Source organism: Saccopteryx bilineata, chromosome 6, assembly GCF_036850765.1.
Source record: "Saccopteryx bilineata isolate mSacBil1 chromosome 6, mSacBil1_pri_phased_curated, whole genome shotgun sequence".
Lineage (NCBI taxonomy): Eukaryota > Metazoa > Chordata > Mammalia > Chiroptera > Emballonuridae > Saccopteryx > Saccopteryx bilineata.
Window position 1 is genome coordinate 188,307,563 of NC_089495.1, and position 21,188 is coordinate 188,328,750.

The 21,188-nt window shown below is 43.5% G+C and overlaps 1 protein-coding gene across 2 annotated transcripts in view; it reads right to left on the reverse strand.

Moving 5' to 3' along the window:
* Positions 1-343: 343 nt before the first annotated feature.
* The window catches only part of DOK5 (docking protein 5), a 113,775-nt gene continuing 92,930 nt past the window's right edge, over positions 344-21,188 (reverse strand). For both annotated transcript variants that reach the window (XM_066237015.1, XM_066237017.1), the window contains exons 7-8: positions 8,024-8,144; positions 344-830 (exon numbers count right to left, since the gene is read on the reverse strand). In XM_066237015.1, coding sequence (XP_066093112.1) covers positions 766-830; positions 8,024-8,144 — 186 coding nt within the window. In that variant the 3' untranslated portion in view covers positions 344-765. The remainder of the gene's footprint in view (positions 831-8,023; positions 8,145-21,188) is intronic.

Below are 21,188 nucleotides of genomic sequence, written 5' to 3' on the forward strand. Positions count from 1 at the left end.
GCTCGTAAGGAAAAGACGTGCCGCCCTTCAGAAACACTGAGATACAGAGAAAACCTGATTTCCAGAATCCAAAGAGCCTCTGAGTGAAGAATGATCTTTTATTTCAAAACGTTTTATGAAGATCCTTCAAACAAAATAAAGGCTTTCAAAAAAGGGAAAGGGGGAGATTGCGTGAAGAACCACCACCCTGTAAAGAATACCAAAGGGTCCTTCGAAAAGTTACTTCTTAATAACATAATGAGTCAAAGCATTGGTTTTACTAACTAATAATATAATAAAATATGAGTGCCCACAGTTAACCAGAACCGTGAAATTAACAACTGAGGAATCCAGTATACACAAATAACAAATAATTAAGAGGCATTTATTGTCGCTGCCTACTGTCATACAATTGAGACACAGAAAAGGAAAAAATCACAAGAACCCACAAAAGGACAGATTCTGCGGAGGGCAAGGGACATGGTATCTACAATAGAAAATCATTGCGTGGCATCGACCCCTTTCTGTCCCAGCTGTAAAAGGGGGTCGATATCTACAGAGCATGGTTCAGAGACGCAAAGGGTTTGCTTGTTTTTTATACAAAAAGAAAGAACAAAAAGAAAAGAAAGACAAATATTGTATTGCAGTTTCCCAATCACCACACAATTAGCCAGGACTGGAAGCTTCTTTCCTTCAGCCTTCTCTCGTGGTCGTCCCGTGACCTCCGAGGGCACCTGTGCCTGATGCATCCCGAGCATGTCACACACCTGTGCCGGGCAGTCACTGTCAGTGCTCAGATCGGTAGGCGGGAAAAGTCTCTGTTCGATGAAGCTTCAGAGGACTGGAGACATCTTTTGCAAAAAGAATGTTAAAACAGCGGTTACATGTCAGGAAAGCCCACGATCAGATGAGCTAGTAACGAGTTTCTATGGAACAGAAATAAATAACATGACCCACGATTGGTCCCAGAGCACACTCGCAGTGATATGCAAATAAGATTCAGGAGAGCTTGCAATATTAACATATCATTTGCATGCGGCCTTTGCCTCCAGCTATGATTAGACCACAGATTATTTTCCTCAATTTTTTGTTTTCATTAACTCTAGGTGCCTTTAGAAAAAATGAGACAGAATCTCAGGACTGTGGAAACTTTTGGCTAGGACACTCTGTAAACCTGACCAGAAATAAGATACTATTATATTTATTATACCTAAGAAATCTTGCTATAAAGGAGGGCTTCCTAAAATCCATTTGGCCTTAATTATTTCAGGTTTAGGTTCCAACCAAGAAAGTGAAGAAGTCAGGAAGGTAACACGCAAGGCCACTGTCAGCCCCCTCTGTGACAATGGAGGGGTGTGAGAATGGCAAATGGTCTTTACGAAGACTCAGATGCTAAATGTTTCAGATTTTACAGACCATCTGATCTCATTGCAACTCTGCTGCTCGTGACACAGACAGCCACGGTTGATACAGACCCTGCGCATAGACGTTCATGTTCCAATGCACCTTTGTTTACAGAAACCTCAACCAGCAGATTCTAGTTAGCCAACCCCTGCAGGGAGATCGCTTGATTTTATAAAAACAAGAGGTTTTACTGCCATCTGCTGGTTGAGGTTACCAGGAGCCAAGAAATTTAACACAGTGGGCGTGCAAAAGGTAGGCCTGAGTGGAACAAACCCGCAGCAGGGAGCATAGGACTCCTGGGAACCAGACATGCAGAACAAGCCGACACAATCAGAGTCAGACACCAGCTAACTGGGCATGCCTGCCCCTCCCAGTCACACGCAAAACCATGCCACGTTCAAACGGCGAACCAAGCGCAAAAGTTGATGGTGGCCTATGGCCCTCATGGTTATTCTCTATCACGTGATCGCAAGCAGCCCAGGCCTCCGACAGTTTGACAGACCTCAGTCCAAGGCCCTTTGGTTGGCCCTCCTCCCGAGACTTTGAGAATGACAAGGTTTGCTGAACTGGGAAGTCCTACCTGAGTGAGTTACTGCGGTCACAACACCCGAACAAGAAGAGAACAGAGATCACAGATTCAAGTATGTGCCTGCCTCAGCTCTGAACCGTAAGCAAATTCCTTCTCAGTCATATAGTCACAGGCACACAACAGCAGGGATTAAGAGAGAAGTCTTGAATATTAAAATAGCTTATTTCACTAGAAATCACTTCTTCCAGCCTCCCAGCCATGTGTGAACACAAATTCTGTTCTCTTTCTCATACACAGATACGCACATGCACTACTGAAGAGAAACTGTACTCGTGAGTACAAGTCAAAATTCAAGTCTAGTTTTATTATAGCCTGATCGAATTTCCCGCAGGAAGCAGACAGGATCCAAACAGTATTAACATGAAACTCAAACCCTCGGTCAACTGCAAAGCCCTTCTCCGCAGAGTCAACTGTAGCCCTTTGCATTCCGTGAGTTTGCAAGAAGAGTGACTGATAGCCTTCACCTGGGATCGAGCCAAAATGCACACATTGGCAGCTTCTGTTATGATGGCTCACTGAATCGCTCCAGCGTGGTCTGAATGTTATTTTCAGCCTAAAGCCAAGGGATGGGTAGAAAGATTTCCATATACTTCTGCAGTTCATAGAAAGGTCACAAGTTGGCACTGGTTTGGAAACCCTATACAGGTCATAAAACTTTGGACTTGCTTGTCACTATTAAATACCTGGAGACTTCCCACAAGGGGGCTCCTCTTCCTGTTCTTTTATACAACTGGAAGGCAACGTCGGCCTATGTCCTGCCACAGCTTGATGGACAAGAGCTGACTGCAGATTGCCCTCTGCAAAGGACATCTGTGGCTCGTCAGGGACCTGCCACTCCCATACCAGCCCTATTTCACTCTGGGCATGATCCCCTGGTTCCTACAAACATGAAAGTTTGAGGCCCTGGTTTATTTCTCATTTTTTTTTCACATTTGCTCAGATCTTAATCTATGACTTCAGTCTTAACTGCTGCACATACAATGTCTGTGATGGTCCTGCTCTTGCCAACTCAGACTGTTGCCGGGAGAACCAAACAGCACCCAGCCATCTCCTAATGCCCCTTCAGCACCAGCCACATGGCCTTCTGTCTGCGCTTTGAACCTCCCAGCCCGTTTCTGTCTCAGGGCCTTTGTACTTGTTGATCTCGCTAAGGAAACTGGTTTTCCCTCACTTTCAGTATGGCTGCCTCTTCTCAGACTTCAGGTCTTGGGATAAAAGCCACAACTTCCCGTGACCACCCTATCTAAAGTCCCTGTATCACCCTCCCTCAAAGCACCACTTCCGCTTCACTATACTATATAAACACTTTATTTTCAATGTGATTGGGTCAAATTTCAAATGAAATATTTAATCATTGACTGTGATCCTTTTTTAGACTAGAAGCTCTCAGAGAGCAGAAACAAGCCTCCCTGGTGGCCCAGTGTGTCTCCACCACCTGGCACAGGGCTGGGCACCGAGCAGATACCCAATAGGCATTTACTGACTAAATGAATGAGTGAGCAGATGAGTGTCCAGTGATGAAATCCTCAACTACTTACGAGACAGGTGATCTTGGACACATTACTAACTTTTCAAATTTCAGGTCCTTCACTACAATGCGAATAACACACTCTCAAGTGGCCATTTTAAGGACTAAATGAGATCATAGGTCTTTAAGTGCCTTGTTCAATACCTACAACACCGTAGGTCTTCAAGAACAGGTAGTTTTTATAAAGATACTCCTTAAGGAGGTCTTGTCCGCCTCGTAAGGAATAAATCTGGCCTCTCACCAGTAGTATGTTCTTGTTTGTTTATATAAAAAAGGAAAGAAGAGGCTTCACATTTGATACATTTGCACATCTCTGGTTTAAACAAGGAAACAGATTCTTTACTGCAAGACATCTCGGGGCATTGGAAATGATTTGCATGCTGGATTTCAAAAAGAAGGATTAATACCAAGCATTTCTTCCAAATTTATTGGACATCAGTACTTTTAGGGGATAGGTTGTCATCTACCAGGGTTAAGATGACACAACACAACTGTGAAAAGATGAGTCCGTGGTTATTTTATCAAGGCATTCCCGAAAGAATCTCATGAATACGGTGTCAACACATACTTGTTGAATCCTTCTCTTTCATAAATTTCTTCCATGGTTGTTAATGATAAACCTCCGTGGCATGCTGATTCTGTATAAGCCTAACCCTAGAAGAGGATTTCTGTATGAAAACTGGAAAATGGGATGGGAGAAGGAGTGAAAGTGGATTAAATATGCCTTAGTGTGTATATGGCATGCGTCAGACCTAGGCCTTCCTGCTGCCAGAAATAGTAAAAATAAAAATGACAATTCCAAATATAACCTGCAGGTGGCGCCATAGCACTAGATTTAGGGAGGAAATGAAAAATTTCCCCAAATCCCCCATAATGGTTTGTATGATTTCCAGGATTACACCAGGGTAGGTGAATCAGCCAGAGAAAACACAATTCATAAATACCAGCAAAACAAAAAGAAACTATGTAAACTTATTCCATTTATTTGTCGTGTAATGACCCCCCCCCCCCCATTTGCAAGATCATTTTAGATAGTCTGTGAACAAAACTTTTGAAAGGGAACAGATTGCTGGTAAATTGTTCCCACAGGACACAGTCCACCCATTGGCACTATCTCAAGGAACACTGGTGACTAAAAAGCAATCCACAAGACAAAATAAATGTAGTCAAATCTACATAGAACCTGTTGATTCAGGAACTATCTCAATAAACATCGGTACAAATTAAATGTCAAAATAAAATACATTTACATAAATTCCTACACAACTAACCAAAGCATGTGAAAACAAATCATTGGCTAAAATAACTAACACAAAGCAAAAAAAAAATTTTTTTAAGGCAACTACAACACCATTCTCAGGCACAAAAATATTCCAAGATAACAGGATATTTCATAGAGTATTACTATGCAGCCAAAACAGGAAAAATGTAAGAATTCTAATAAAAGTGTGTGTGTTCAGCAAACATCATAGAATGTAGCAGAAAGCCAACAATAAAAGGTTAGATTATCATCTTAGGACATGATTATTTTCAAAGCCCTATAATCGTCAATCACAAAGCGATCAAAGCCACCATCTCTGCAGGCATCCGTGACATTTATTCTCACCCTCACTGCCACTGATTTCATCAAAAACAGCCCTGGCCGGTTGGCTCAGTGATAGAGCATCGGCCTGGCGTGCAGGAGTCCCGGGTTCAATTCCCGGCCAGGGCACACAGGAGGAGCGCCCATCTGCTTCTCCACCCCGCCCCCTCTCCTTCCTCTCTGTTTCTCTCTTCCCCTCCTGCAGCCAGGGCTCCATTGGAGCAGGGTTGGCCTGGGTGCTGAGGATGGCTTTGTGGCCTCTGCCTCAGGTGCTAGAATGGCTCTGGATGCAACAGAGCAACGCCCCAGATGGGTGGAGCATCGCCCTCTGGTGGGCATGCTGGGTGGATCCTGGTCAGGCGCATGCGGGAGTCTGTCTGACTGCCTTCCCATTTCCAACTTCAGAAAAATACAAAACAAAACAAAAAAAAATTAAACCGTCACTGTCTTCAGATTACTGCTCTGATGTTGGAATTTGTGGATTACTGGTCTTTGAGGGACATCTAAGACCTGTCAGGTAGGTATGGGCCTTCCAACTATATTAGGGGTTTTGTGCATGAAGGAAAATTTGTAAATTTTGTTGTTAAAAACCCCCTACAAAAATGTGTATTCTGAAAACAGATGTATCCAGATGTAAACCCTGTCAGGGGTTGTCATGAATACCCTAGGAGCATACAAACCATATGTTAACAGTATCTAACACATTCTCTTGCAATTTAAGAAAAGGTTTTTAAAACTATTCTGATACAAAATCAGGGTCCCTGATAAGAAGACCTTAGATTTAAATTATTTCCCAGGACTGTACATGTATCTTGGTGAAGGATAGTTGGATTAGTTAAGAATTGTAAGATGAGTATGTTCTTCATATGATATTTTCTGTCCCGATTGTCCTGAGGATTTGGAAGCTCTGGGATATTCGCTAATAAATTCAGAAACTGCCTCTTATTGCAAGTGCTCAGGACTTCCATACTCGGTGCATCTGCAAATGTGGTATCCTAGAGAAATACAGCAACTCGTTAACGCTGGTGCGTGTTGACTTGTCTCAAACTGCCACGCTCTAGTTCAGGAATTAAGGCAATTTAGCAACTTTCTCTCAACAATACCCACATCACGTTGGTTCCCAACTTTCTTTTGCATTACAGGCATGTGGAATCTAACAAGACATGCCGTTTTTGCAAAGGTTATCTTGGTATGTGTAGAAAGTCAAATTATACAGCCATCCAATAGATGTATATGAGTATAAATTCATATGCCTTATGTTATTGTGTATTAGAAAAAATATACTTGTTATAACTGTTTACAAGTAGTGAGATACAATTTCTTCTTTAAAAAAAAAAGATGCATTTAAACAGATGAGCCTGAACAAAATTGAAAACGGTAAGTGGGTGTGCACATAATGAAAACCGTGATCATTCAAATATTACAAAAGTTTCTGGAGATGACAGAGAACAGATGACATTTCTCACAACCTGATCTAACCCGCTTCTGCGTGTAGACATCTGTTAGAAGGTAAGGCTTATTTGTCCGTTACTTAACAATGCAATCACTCACTCCCACAAGTACTTGGGATCTATTTTTTAAGCACCCACTATGTACCGTGCTCTCTGCTAGTGAATGGAGACTGAAGTCATAAATACTATACTGTAAACACCCTCAGCACCCTCTTCACACAACAATCACAGTGGCTACTCCACTGGGAGAAAAAGTCATAAGGATAAAAAAAAGAAGACCCAGCTCTCCTGCCTGCCAGAGGCATTACTGCTTCTTGGAGGAGCTCGTCTGAGTCAAGTGGCCTCACAACTAATGTGAAATAAAAGCTGTGATAAGGGCTGTTAAGGGGAGTGCCCTCATCCACATCTTCTGAGCGCATGTTGTCAGAGATTCCCACGCCAGTTATAAGAAAGTATGGGAGGCGCTGGAGAAAGGGCAGGAAAAGCTCTGTAGGGGAGAGATGACCAGCCAGAAAGGCTGAACAGATGGTTGGGTGCCCAGGGCACAAAGCGCGGGCGTGTAAGGCAGAGGCGCTGTTCCCGCGGTCACCCATTCATCCTGCAATCGCGCCCTCAGCACACCTCTGCATCTGCACCTATGAGGTGCAGCCTAGCTCATGCTCTTCGCAGTTCGGGAGTCTCGCACCCCATCAGGGAAGAGTTCTTCAGCAAGGTCATCCCCCCCCCCCCAGGCCTATGTATTTACAAATTATATATGCACAAGCTCTTCTTATAGACTATAAAGCATAATATAAAGCATAAAAAGCTGTCTTTGAAAGTATAAGAAAATGTTGACACAGTATGCCGAATTGTTCCTGTTGGGCCGTCTGTACCCTGGATCAGAGACCACTTTTTTTTGGAAGAGGGGTATCTTAGGATTTGCTTAGTTGCTGCAGAACCAGAACCGGGGACTCCCTGCCTTAGTCCATTCCCTGCCCCTAGAGCGTGGTTCCTGAATTTGAGAATCACCTAGAGGGCTTGTGAACACAAAGAAGCTGGTCTCCATCCTCAGGGTCCCTGATTCCTTATGTCTGGGAGGGGCCCCATAGCTGAGCTTTTAGCAAGTTCCCGAGTTATCCGGATGCTGCTAGTCACAAACTCACTAAACTACTTCTCCAAGCGTGGGTCCCAGACCTTCTGCCCAGGCTTGCAGGTGTTTGGCCACATCCTCCAGCTCTTAATCTCGGGGGTGGAGGGCCTGAGAATCCACACTGTAAACAATTCCCCCCGACGTTGTAAAGTCAATGCTGAGCAGTGAGACCCTCATGGGACCCTAGCCCGCGAGGAAGTGGACTACCCAGCCTGGCGTCCAGCAGCTGAGCTGAGCTGAGCCCCTCCCTAGGGCGTCCTGAGCTGGGCACCCACAAGCAGCCTCCACGCACAGTCGCCTGCGCGGTCTCCCTCCCGCCCACGGCCCCGCCCACGGCCCCGCCCCCAGCCGCGGCACTCACCTTGCAGGCGGTAGAGCTGGCCGGTGCTGTGCTGCCTGGTGATGTGTTGCCAGTAGGCGCTGCGCGGCAGGGGCACCATGGTGCTCAGCGAGGCAGCGCGCTCGCTCATCTTCATCTGCAGCTGTGACAAGGCAAAGAACACGGTGCATCAGCTACCAGGGTCGAGGGCTCGGCCGGGCCTGCTTAACGGCACGGACACGCAATGGAACACTTGGCAACGACAACCCAGAGGAAGGCGGGTATAATCAACTAAAAAGAAAACATCTACATATTGTGTCAACTGCACGCCACTGGATCTAGAGAAATGCCATTTTAATTGCTCCTATAAGAAACCATTTGGGTGGTAGGAGCGTTCAGTGAGATGATACCAGCTTAGCGTGTGCCCAGCACAGACTAGATACAGGAAAACAAGGAGGACATTATTGTTGTCATTAACTGCAATGCCCATACAAAGATTTTTTTTTTTAAAGAAAACTCCCTCTTCTACACAAATCATTAGCATGGTAGTTCCAGGCATAATATCTGTACCTTCACTGAATAAAACCAAAATAATATGAGACTTCGGACCCTGGAGACCAAAATCTTCGTAGCTGATGAGATAAACTCGGAAAAATAATTGTAATTATTTGTTCCAAAGAAAATTTATCTGCTGCATTTACATGCGATGATTGAATTTTTCGGTCCCTAACAGAATAGCACAATTACCAAAATGTGTCCCTGAGAAGAATTCCACAGCGCTAGTTTTCATGGGGCAGTTTTTTTTGTGTTTTTATTTTTCTTCAAAAGATCTTCTCAGATGAAAATGGCAAGAGGCTGAGAAGAGAGTTAGTAGAGACATTCTGTGGTGGTTTCTCCATTTCTGTGGACAGGAGAGTCTCCATGTTTAGGAACAATAAGCAAACAAACCAAAAAATAAAATAAAATAAATAAACCCCAGTGACTTCTGGTGATATTCAACCTCATTCACATGAATGCAAGAAACTAAGGATAGAAAAAGAACTGCATTTTCAAGTTCTGCTAATTTCAAGTTCAGTAGTTCTGTTAATTATCTGACTTTCTTCCTCTAAAACGATTATATTTAATATAGTAAGAAATTTCATAGAAGAAAAACACGTGGGAAATAGCCATCACTTTGAATCATTCAGGACACGACTGTGAATATTGTTCTGCAGGCTGGTGTGCTTGGCTTTGGCTGTATTTTTAGAAAGCTTCTTCAGGAAGAAGAAGGAAATGACACCAGTGTCATATTCCATAGAGAACATGTCAAGGGCTGGCTCTCCATTTCTTTCTCAACCCTTTGAAAGAACAACTCGTTTTATGAAAGGAGTGTTTTTAATTGTCTTCGGAGAAAAAATGATGGAAAAGTCTTATTTCATGCAGAAATGTCTGAATTCTCAAGGGGTGAGAAGACTTAGCAAGTGATTTGGTGGAAAGTCGAAGAGGAAATGTCCACCACCCTCCTTTTTCTTTATTGTGGCAAGTTAACTGACAGTGGAGATCAAGGTGACGCCCTCTGGTGGAAATATAAATCAACACTGCATTTTTAGAGGAATTACAACTGGGTAACGTGGGGTATCTACAGAGAAGGCATTATATTATATTATATATATTTTTATATATTATATATATTAATTATATTATATTATATTATATTATATTATATGTATTCTTCCTTACTTTTAAACATTTTATACACTTTTATATAGTTTGTTTTTCCTTTTAAGTAAACATAGTGCCTTTACATTGGAAAGGAAAAAAAATGTATAAGTAGCAGTAGTTCTGCTATAATGTGATAGAGACATCCCTGGAAAACCTCCCATTTTGCAAAATTTTTGGAAAAATCGGGTTATGGGATAATCACTCGAAACATATGCCCATGTATGACCAGAGTCATTGCCACTTCAGGAGATAAATTGGTGGCTAGAAGTTCACAAGGGTTACAGAAAATGCAGAAAGCCATTTAGTTGGAAATGCTGGCTTGCGAAGTCCAGGCTATAGAGATAGAGGAGGATTCCACCCCAGAAGTGGGTGTTGAAGCATGTGTAGCCACACAAATGAGGGATTCCCTCAGACTACCTCTGGTTCCCAGGAAGGCTGCAGGGTGCTTGAGGTCACACCACCTGTCCTCAGTTGCCACTCTAAATGTTGGGCAGTTCTGATGTCTCTGCACTAGGAGATATGGCGATGAGGTGGCCCGTGCACAGGGAACTGTGAGTGTGGGCCAAGGAAGGGAGTTAGTGTGTGAATCGGAGAAGTCAGTGTAAATATGTAGGGACAAGACTGCTAGAATGACAGGGGCTAAAAGCCATAGAATGTTAGAACCAGAAGAGAAGTTTGTGATCTGTTTTGTTCACTGATGTATTATTCTTGGGTCCCAGAACCGTGCCTGGTGAACAACAGATACTCAGTACATATTTGTTGAGTGAAAGAATGAATCCAACCAGTGGTGCAGGAGAGCTGTCTCAAGCCAGCTTGCAAAAACCAACTCTTACATTTTTCAGGAATTTTGTGAACTGGTTGTTAAATACAGCCATCATGAAATATCAAATTATATATACTTAAACAGTTAAATAAATTATATATAATGCATATATATGTGTGGTATATATGCACATAAAACCCACTTCCTAGCTATTTCACTATAATCTGTGCTCCAGAGGTTATTACACTGGTCATGGTCCCCACGTGTTCCATTCATCACTGTCCCCATGGGGCTCTGCTGTCTCACACCCTGATAGTCATCACTGATGTCAACCACCTGCCTGGCCCTGTAGGCAATGAATTTGCGATTCTTCCTTCAACCCAACTCTCCCACTTTACAGAGACAAACGAGGAAAGCAAGGGGAGAAACTCTAAATCAGCTGATCAAGAGTTAGAACTGAAGTTTTAGGACCCCTTAGTTTGGGACAAGTAACTAAGATAGGAACAACCACGTGAGCCATTTGCCTCTGAAACCTCTGCCATGTCTCCTCCGCCTACAGCCTCCTCCTTCCCCAGAGTCCTTCTCAGACTAACAGCCCAAACTGCCTAGAATGGGGTCCTCTGATCCTGCTACCCCTCCAGTCTCATGGCCCCAAACACACCTCTGGTCCAGCCATTTCCAGCCGTACATCCGGGCTCTCACACATCACGCTATTGAAAATGCTGCTGCCCAAGCCAGAGTGCTGTCTACACTGGTCACCTGATTAACACCACCCTCCCCTCAGGAGTCCACTGACGAATCACCTCCCCTGGACATTATCCTGATACTTCTTCTCCCTTCATGACATCGAGTGCTCCTACCAGACACCTCAAAGTCCTGTTCTTGCTCTGATCACTGCACTGTGCTGTGACGGCCACCATGCCAGGCTGCCTCCCGGAAAAACGGGAATTATATCTTCAACCTCTGTATCCCCAGCACCTAGCGAGGCCCTCCAGAGGCTTACCCAACAGGGATGGATGCATGAGTGAACAAATGAACCCAGCCTTTGCCCAGGCAGCTGGGAACACTTTCCAGAAATAAATCCCCATTGACCAGCAAATAAGTCCTGTGAGCCCCAGGTTGAATTCCTGCTGAAGATTTGGGTCCAGGTTCAATGACCGTGGCTGTCCCTGGCTCTGCAGGTTGTGGTGATAAGACTGCCTCGTTCTACTTTGCCATTTGCGTGATGAGCAGCGAGGCCTCGGGGAAGATCCACCTCTGTGCACGGGCGCTGTTGGGTAGGACAGTCCCACTGCAGGGGAGCGTGGCTCTCCATTTCTTCATTCAATTAGCAGTGTGAGCTCACGATCCCACAGGGGATGAGAGACAAGGCTTCGTGCAAGACAAATGCACTCTCATACTTCAATACCCAAAATGTCCCCCTAACCAGCAGCAATGCACGCAGGTCGCTTCCTAACTCAGCCTAATGAGTTCTCAGTAATCAGTGGATCTAACTGATGGGGTTCTGACGCTGCCAGGAGGGAAAGGGGCCATGAAGTCTGAGGCTCATCTCCCAGTCTAGGTATTCTCCAGGAGCTGTGTGACATGGGACATGTCTCTCTCCTTCTTTGAGCCTCAAAGTCTCCTTTCCCACATAACGTCCCTTCTCCCAGTCTAGGTATTCTCCAGGAGCTGTGTGACATGGGACATGCCTCTCTCCTTCTTTGAGCCTCAAAGTCTCCTTTCCCACATAACTTCCCTTCTGAGACAGATCATTAAACTAAACAAAAATAATCAGATTACCATAAAAAGGCCAGAGGCCCTACCCTATGCTACAACACGGGTGAGCCTGAAAACATGATGCTAAATGAATGGATCAGACACAAGTGGCCACATGGTATATGATTCCGTGTCCATGAAATGCCCAGAAAAAGCGACTCCAGAGAGAGAGGGGCCAAAGCCATGTTGCCTACGGCTGGGTGATGGCCAGAGGTGATGGCTTTCTTTGGAGGGGGGACAAAAAGTGTTCTGGAATTAATTGCGTGATGTTTTCACATGCAAATATATTAAAACCATTGAGCTGTATAATGGAAAGGGTGCCTTGTATGGTATGTAAATTATATCTCAATAAAGCTGTCATCAAAAATATTACATCAGATAGTATGTGCTATGCCGACTATTTTTAAAAAGCATGACATGATGAGTTAGTGGGTGGCTCTCTGTCCCAGAGAAGTAACATTTAAACTTTGAGTGACAACTGACCCTTCAAGCATGGGCCGCCATCATTATCACCGTCAACAAGGCAGATGGAGCCTTTGGGAAACCTCCCAATACTCACAGCAAGTGGAATGCTGATGGCCGGGACCCCTCCCTCAGAATGATGGGCAAATCGTAGCCATCATTCACCTTCTTGGGAGGGAAAAGTTTCTGAGGAGCACGAGGCACAGCTTGTCAGTAAGCAGAGAAAAGCAGGCGCCCTCCACGCAGCCAAGCACACTGCCGTTCCTGCATTCGGCATCCGGCTGGGCTGCCTGTGAGTCTGAGACAAGGGCTGCAGAGTGGTGTGCAGTCTCAGCCCTGATACCACACCACGTTGTCTTTCTCTGGAATCCAGCTGTTTTTACAGCAGAGGATTGTGTCTTCGGAAACCGAACAGCACAACAGGGTGTCACTATTTGCTGCTACAGTCAATCGTGAGCACCATATGCCGTGTTTGCGACAGGTCTGGATCCATTCAGAAGCGAGCAGAAATCGTCAGGAGTGGAGTGATAACTACAAGACCTAATTCCGTCCTCACCAGGCTCACACTTCTCCCAGGTTGCTCCTTATCGGGGACTCAGATGGGTCTCTGCCATAGCAACTTTGCATATGCAAATTATATGGCTGTTTTCCATTCACTCAACTTGCTGAACAAGGACACGGGTTTGGACAACAGCATTCAGCTGTGAGTCAGAGCTGCATCTGAAATTCTGTTCAACCTGAGAGAGACGTCCAAAGCTCACCCAAGTCCGACAGTATCCTCTAAGAAAGTATCCATAAACTGACTTACTTTCTATGGATATTTTAAGCACAAAACGTGGGCAAAGGTTAGTCAGAAGGGACAACTCAGTCTGAGAGAGAAAAAGTCAAACTGGGTTCCAAAGAAACTTTTCTCTCGGCCGTTTCATTCTACTCACAACTCAGCTCTCATCCACACTAGCCTCTAATTTCATTGACATTCTCCATTTGGCTTCCTGAACTTGATCTGTGTCTTTATGGTCAGCCTACCTATTCTCCTGTGGAAATAATATTTGAAAAGATACTCTGCCTTTGCTTTTGGACCCAGAGTCAGGGGTTCTTCAACCTTAGCAAACATAGGAATGACCTGGAGGGCTCATTAAAATGCAGGTTTCTGGCCCCACCCCTGTTTGGGGGTTAGGGGCCAGGAATTTGTATTTCTACCAAATTTCCAGATGATTCCGATCTTACTGGTCTGGGGACCACACATTGAGAACCATTATCCTGTGTTACCACCTTCAGACCAACCATGCTGGGAATAACGTTTCCCATTGTGGTAAGAGCCCAAACTTGGTCAAATATTGGATTAAAGTCTGGAATTCTACCACCGGGGAACAATTTTTTTTTTATTTTCTGTTGCATGAGGTTTTGGAACTTTTTCTATATATTTCTGCATCGCTGATTCCAAATCTGAAATCCTTTTTTTGGTGCATGCTCTAGTTTTTATGCAATTTTAATTTCTTTTTGTTACAGTTAATGGCATGCATTGGTTTTTAAATTGAAGTTAAAGGGCACCGACTCTTGGATTGAATATAACCACAAGGCAATTAATGTTTTACAAACATCACTTTTACATAATTGTAGTTGTTTTTAAATGTAAAAAATTATTATCTGATGAAAACACCCTCTCATTTTGTTTTAAGATTGAATCATGGCTTCTTGGAGTAGGCGTAAATGTAAGAATAGTCCTGACACCTTCTGTTATATATGTGGCTGTTACATACTTCAATGTCAAAGGCACAATATTTCATCATTTGTGACACGTGCATATATTGCCTATTTTCAATTTCCCCGTGGCGATCAAGACAAGAATTGGGCTCCTCATATTGTATGTCATAATTGTGAGGAAATGCTTCATGACTGGACAAAAGGAAAACACAAAGGAATGCCTTTTGGTATTACCATGGTTTGGCGTGAACCTAAGGACCACAGCAGTGACTGTTATTTCTGTCTGATCCATACAAAGGACATCAGCAAGAAAAAAATGGCATATGATCGCATATCCTAATATTCCTTCAGCAATACGACCTATCCCACACTCTGAGACACTCCTGGTTTCAGTTTTCAATAGTTTTATTACTTCTAAGGACGAAGAAAGTGAACATGGTGATCAAGTGTATTTTGATAAGATGCATGAGGAAATGGTTGTAGAATCTGAAGGGTCTTCTTCTGATGCCAAGCAGTCATTAACCCCTCAGCAGTTTAGTCAACCTGAATTGAATGACTTAGTAAGAGATTTGGGCCTATCAAAGAAAGCAACTGAGTTATTAGCCTCCAGGCTTCAAGAAAAGAATGTACTTCACGGGTCAGCTAAAGTATCCCATTTCAGGAAGCGTGAACAAATTTTTGTGGACTTTTTTTCCAAAGACACTTTTTTTACTGTCATGATATCAGTAGTCTCCTCAGCCAGCTAGGTGTTACCACTTACAGTTCAACAGAATGGCGGCTATTTCTTGACAGCTCTAAACAGAGTCTGAAATGTGTTCTCCTACACAATGGTAATGTTTATGCAGCGGTTCCAATTGGTTATTCAACTCATCTGCGAGAAGATTATAATGACATAAAAATTGTCCTCGACTTTCTGAAGTAAGGAGCATAACTGGATCTTTTGTGTGGATCTTAAAATGGTAAATTTCCTACTAGGACAACAGAGAGGTTTCACAAAGTACCCTTGCTTTCTGAGTTTGTGGGACAGCCGAGCTCGGGAGAAACACTGGACACAGAAGAAGTGGCCGAAACATGAAGCTCTGGAAGTAGGGATGCAAAATATTGTGAATGAACCTGTAGTTAATCGAGACAGGATCATTTTTTCCCCACTTCACATCAAACTTGGCTTAATGAAGCAGTTTGTTCAGGCTTTGAATAGAGAAAGTGAATACTTTCAACATATTATTTCTGCTTTTCCTGCCTTGTCTTTCAAGAAGATAAAAGCAGGTGTATTCAATGGACCTCAAATTCGAACCCTCATACATGATAAAGAATTTGCCAGGAAGATGAATAAGGAGGAGAAAGCAGTCTTTTGTGGCAGTTACAAAGAACTTCCTTGGCAACAAAAAAGCAGAAAACTATGAACTTCTGGTTCAAAGGATGCTGTTGGCTTTCTGCAACATTGGATGTAATGTGAGCATTAAGATTCACTTCCTGAACAGTCACCTTGATAAGTTTCCTGAAAATCTTGGAGCTGTTAGTGATGAGCAGACTACTGCTGGAGCATCAACCGAGATTGTCTTCAACAAGTACACAAATGCAAGAGCTACAAATGCAAATTTTTGTCTGAATAGAATTTAAATGAGTTTTGCGCAGTTTTTATGATTAAAATAATTGTTTTAATATGTTCTACTTCAAAATTGTAGACATGTTCTGATGCAATCATATCTTTTAGTGTATTAGTGTATTTACTGCATTATACAAATTATTATATTTTCACAAAGATGATGCCCAAGAAGACATTCTACTTCATTATGTTAAACTAAATGTTGAAAATTTTACAATAAGATAAAAACCTAAAATCTTGAATTGCAAAAAAACTATAGCTTACAGAGAAAAATTAATGTCACATTTGAGATCAATACACTCGAATTAGGTAAGAACAAGTGTTTTTGTGGATGCAACAAAAATTTTGTTCCCCAGTGTAATTGTACAACTCTTGGCTAGTTATTTAACCTCTTTTACTCCTTAGTGTCTTGTAAGTAAAAAGAAAAGAGAAAGTGATTCCTAATTTACAACCCATTCCAAGAACCTACGTGACTCATGATTCCATAAATGTTAGCAATATTTATAATCAATCGAAGTACTGTCTTTAGCAACAGCTTTTGAACAAGGTCCTAAAGAGAACATTCACATTTTCTTCTTGAAGCTAAATATTTGGTATTGGACTGTGTTTTTGGTTTAAAGGCAGAAGTTTTAAAAAGTTTTCGGGCAACAATAACAACAACAAAAAATCTACGCAATCGGATGAAACATCACTTCTGAGGTTTATTGAACACACTTATAAAGTTCTAGCAAACGTATCTGCTTTGGTGCTGGGAGTAATTTACGACAATAACAACATGTGCTGCGTTCTTTGGGGTTCTTTCTGCTTGAAGAAGCAGGCTCATTCAATCAATATCAACTGCTTTAAATGCTAATTGCTCTGCTAAGTGGCAGGAACCAACTCCTCTGGCACAGCCCTGCAAATGTCGTTGAAAAGGTTTTGTAACCATTGTGAGGCAACCACACTGTGGATGTGAAGCGGTAAGCCCATCTCCAAGTGCGCAGAGGCCCGCACCAGGCTCCGTGCCTGCCCTGGGCTCCGTGCCTGCCCTGGGCTCCGTGCCCGCCCTGCCTCCACCTGCTTGACTGGTGCGCTCCCCTGTGTGTTAGAGGAAGAGGGAGGTCTTAAAGAGATCTAGTTTTCTCCAGTGAGGGTGCTTAACAACGTGTTCTTGCTTTCCCAAACACAGGAAAGCCTGTAAACATATCCTGCTGATATGCATGTAAAGACTGGTCAGTGTCCAATACAAATGGACAATTAGGGTGTTGGTCAAATAAATTTGTAAATATGATATATAGGTTTACTCGCTTATAGTTTGCATTGGGTGCGGGGGACAGGCTGTAAGCAGGCAGGGTTGTTATACCCTAAGGCTTAGTTCTAAGACTAAGCCTTTCCCACACTAAGTGACTTTGTATCAGAGACTTCCTTGTTTGTATATTGGATTAAAGGTTTTGATTTCCACACTATAAATGGGGCAGACCGGGAGCTTGCGCTCTCGGTTCCTGAGATTAGCATTAGAGAGGAGAGCAGAGAAAGGCCACGTGGAGGAGAGGAGAAGCAGCCAAGATGGTGGAGTGCTGAAGGAGAAGCCAGTTTGTGCAGAGTTTGTGCAGAGAGTAGGAGATGGAGAACAGAGGTGAATAAGGCTGATGAGCTAGGAACCTTTCATTCTAGGAAACTTGGATAAGTCAGTGGCTTTGGGAGCCCTGAATGGAAAGGGAAGTGTTTTCCCACTGTGTGTATTTCTTGCCTGCCAGGTGCAAGCTAGAATTAAAGGTGATGGTCCACCAGTTCTTGGCTCCATTGTTTCATTACCGTCTGTTCAAATCCAATGCAAACCTGCATGGGCCAGGCAGCTGCGATGGTGGCCGTGGCTACTGGCCATACACGCGGCACTGACATACTGTTCTCGGCACAACAGTATGTTCACTGAGGGGTCCGTGTAAGTTGTACTGTGACCTTTTGTACACATGAAGGGCATCAAGGCACACATTGTCAGGTTGTACTCCTGTTCCATTTCTTCCATGGACCAAGGAGCCCAATTCTCAGAGTCACCTTAGAGCTATGGTTCTCCCTGGACCAGTGAGATCAGATTCACCCGAGGGCTTACTAGAAATTCAAATTCCAGTGCCCTACCCCAGACCCCCAGGAACACTGGGGAGGTGGAGCCCAGCGACCCGCGACCTTTGGGCTAAGTGAAGGTGGAGAACCAATGGTTCTGCGTGTCCCTGTGCCTCTCCTGCACCCACAACCTATTACCCCTGCCCGGCCCGCAGACACACCTACACTCTGGCCCTGCATGCTCTGTGTTCTACCTCCACAGTCTCCCAATCATGTCCCTTCCTTTCAGTTCCCAGCGAATCAAAATCCTGGACTTCACGTTCCTGTCCTGACTCTTCACTTACTCATTCTGAGCCACTGAGCCTCAGTTTCCCCCGCTATGAAATGGACCTAATAATATTGTCAATAACATGCAAAGTATTCCAGTATTTTGGAAAGCAATGCAACAACACTCACTTAAATAAAAAAAAAAATACTAATAACCTTTAATTGAGCAATCCCACTCATGAGTTTAGAAAGTCTAGTTAAAGAAAGATTTTAGAAACTCAGTTAAATAAATTAAAGTTCAGAAGCTTAGTTAAACACACAGTATAGAAAGGCATGTGTCCACGTTTATTGCAGTATTACTTATTAGTGGCAAAAGAATCTGATATTCCCATAGATAGGCTTAATAGATTAATGTTCCGTCAAGAACCTGAAATATCACGCAGCCATTAAAAAGAATGAAACCAAGGTTGGCAAACTTTTCTGTCAAGGGCCAGATAGGAAATGACTTTCCAGACCATACAGTCTCCATGGCCAACTAATCAACCTTTCTGTGCCAATGTGAAAGCAGCCATAACAATGTATAAATGAATGGGCATGTCTGAGTTCCAGTAAATCTGTTCTTAGAAAAACAGGCACACACCCATTCGCCAACCCTTGAATCAGACTTACATACTGCGTGACTTTTAACTCTTTCCATTGGACATTTGAAATATAGAAAAGAAAGGCTCTTAGCATGAGTAACTTTTGACAGAACTTACTTTCTCTAAAACAAAGAGACTTTTAGCAGAACTTACTTTTTCTAAAAAGACTCCCTACCCCTGGCCTTGAGGCTGGTTTCTTCCCAGGCTGTGGCCTTGGAGAGTTCCGCAAGGTTGCAGGTGTTCCCAGAATGTTCCCCTGTGAATTAATCTTATAGATAAACATTGTAAACATTGTAAGAGAGCTTGTGTCACTGCTTTGGTTTACTGCTATGCTTCCCCTCCTCCCCATTCCCCAATCAGCGCGTAATTCTGTCTGTAAAAGCTAGCCCCAAACTGTGTTCAGGGCCCCATGATTTGAATGACTTAGGTCTCTGTTCGGTCACCGGCTTTGAATAAAAGACTCCTTAATTTGGCTACTTAATTATGTGGCAAAACGTCTGTTTCTTGCTGCTCCAATACAACACATTTACTACTGCATGAGAAAACCAGGAGGTAGTGTTTGTTTTTTATAAAATTGATTTTAGAGAGAGAAACATCAATCTGTTGTTCACTTATTTATGCATCCACTGGTTGATTCTTGTGTGTGCCCTGATTGAGGATTGAGCCCGCAACCTTGATGTATGGGGACGACACTCTAACTTACTGAGCCAGGGCCAGGGGATAGTTTTAAAGTGTGTAATATGATCAGACGTTTGTAAAGCCAACAATGACCTTCAACTACCTATCTTATATATATGTCTATACATGTTTACCTATGTGTGTAGGCAAACAGATTTCTATATAGGATTATATGGACACAGAGGAGAACATGAAGTTAAGTGTAAACTTCTAGAAGAGATTTAGGAGTTGCTGAAGAGGGGAAAGGGGTAAAGACGTGCATGCAAACAAATAATGAAAAGAAAAATATAGTACTAATCATCACTGATATGGTCATATTTTTGCAGTCGGTTAAATTTTACATACATGGTTTATGTAAACATAAACTAAATAGGATTCAGAAACCAATCCGTATCTCCAAGGACAGTTGTGAAAATTAAACAAAATAAAGCATGCAGACTCTCAGCACAGGGCCAGATGGAGCTCTTTACTCCAACTTCAATTATCCCTCAATTAGACTAAGCCCCCTAATGTGGTTTTCTGCTCACAGGCTCCCTAACAGCCCTCCCTTCCCCTTTCCCCTTCCAATGAATTCTGCGCTCGGTGCTCTTTGGTGTATTTATTCATTCATTCCATCTATTTATGGGCTCTGGGCATCATCTATGAGCCATGCCCTACAGTGGGGGCTGGAAACTTAGAAATAAATAGAAGGCAGCTCCTGTGCGCTCTGGATCTCAGAGAGAGAGGCGGGAGAGCTGGTTTAAAGCCAGCTTCAGTCGCAGTGCCATCTGCCACCACAGTGGGGCGCCCTCCTTGACAAAAGGGAAGACTCTCTTCTAAGCAGAGTGTTCCTTCCCAGGGTGGAGAAGAGTCACTGGACATGCTCATAGCCCCAGTGCCCGGTATGATTCCTCACACACAGTAGGCACTTTATAAAAAGCAGTGGAATGACTCAGTCACTGATAGACGAAATGACTGAGCTGACTGACTGAATAAATCACTAGGTAAATGAGAAACTTCTAGAACTGCAAGTCAATGATCATGACGGCTCAGGTTGCTTTGTGCTTAGTTAGGTGCCAGGCACTATGTCAAGCAATGACCTGCTTCATCCCATCTAACAGAGGAAGGTGCCGATATAACCCCCTGCACGGAGGGGAGACAAATATGAAGGGTGGTGAGGAGATTCACCCAAGGACGCTGAGCTGGCAAAGATGTCCAGCCAGGACTTAAGGCCTGGCCACTTACTCCAGAACTTAAAGTTCATATCACAACCCTGTGTGTGTCTCATAGAAAGTACTGAGGACGTTACATAGACCTTAAAGGATGGGTTTCGTCCATACTGATAAAAAAAAAACAAACAGCCAAATTTTATTTCCAAGGCATAGAGAAATGGCAACTGGCCCACCATCTAGGCTGCAAGGAGATGGGAACCCCCTGGGCACCTCGACCAACATAATCGACCAGTGATTCAGCCAGGCTTCCGCTGCCCCAGGAGACTTCTCTCCAGTTGACGTGAACTACCTGCCAGAGGTGGTCTTTCTGGGCTTCCAAACTGAAGCCCGTTCTCATGGGCTGCCTCCAGCTCTGACATGCATGTGGCCTGAAACG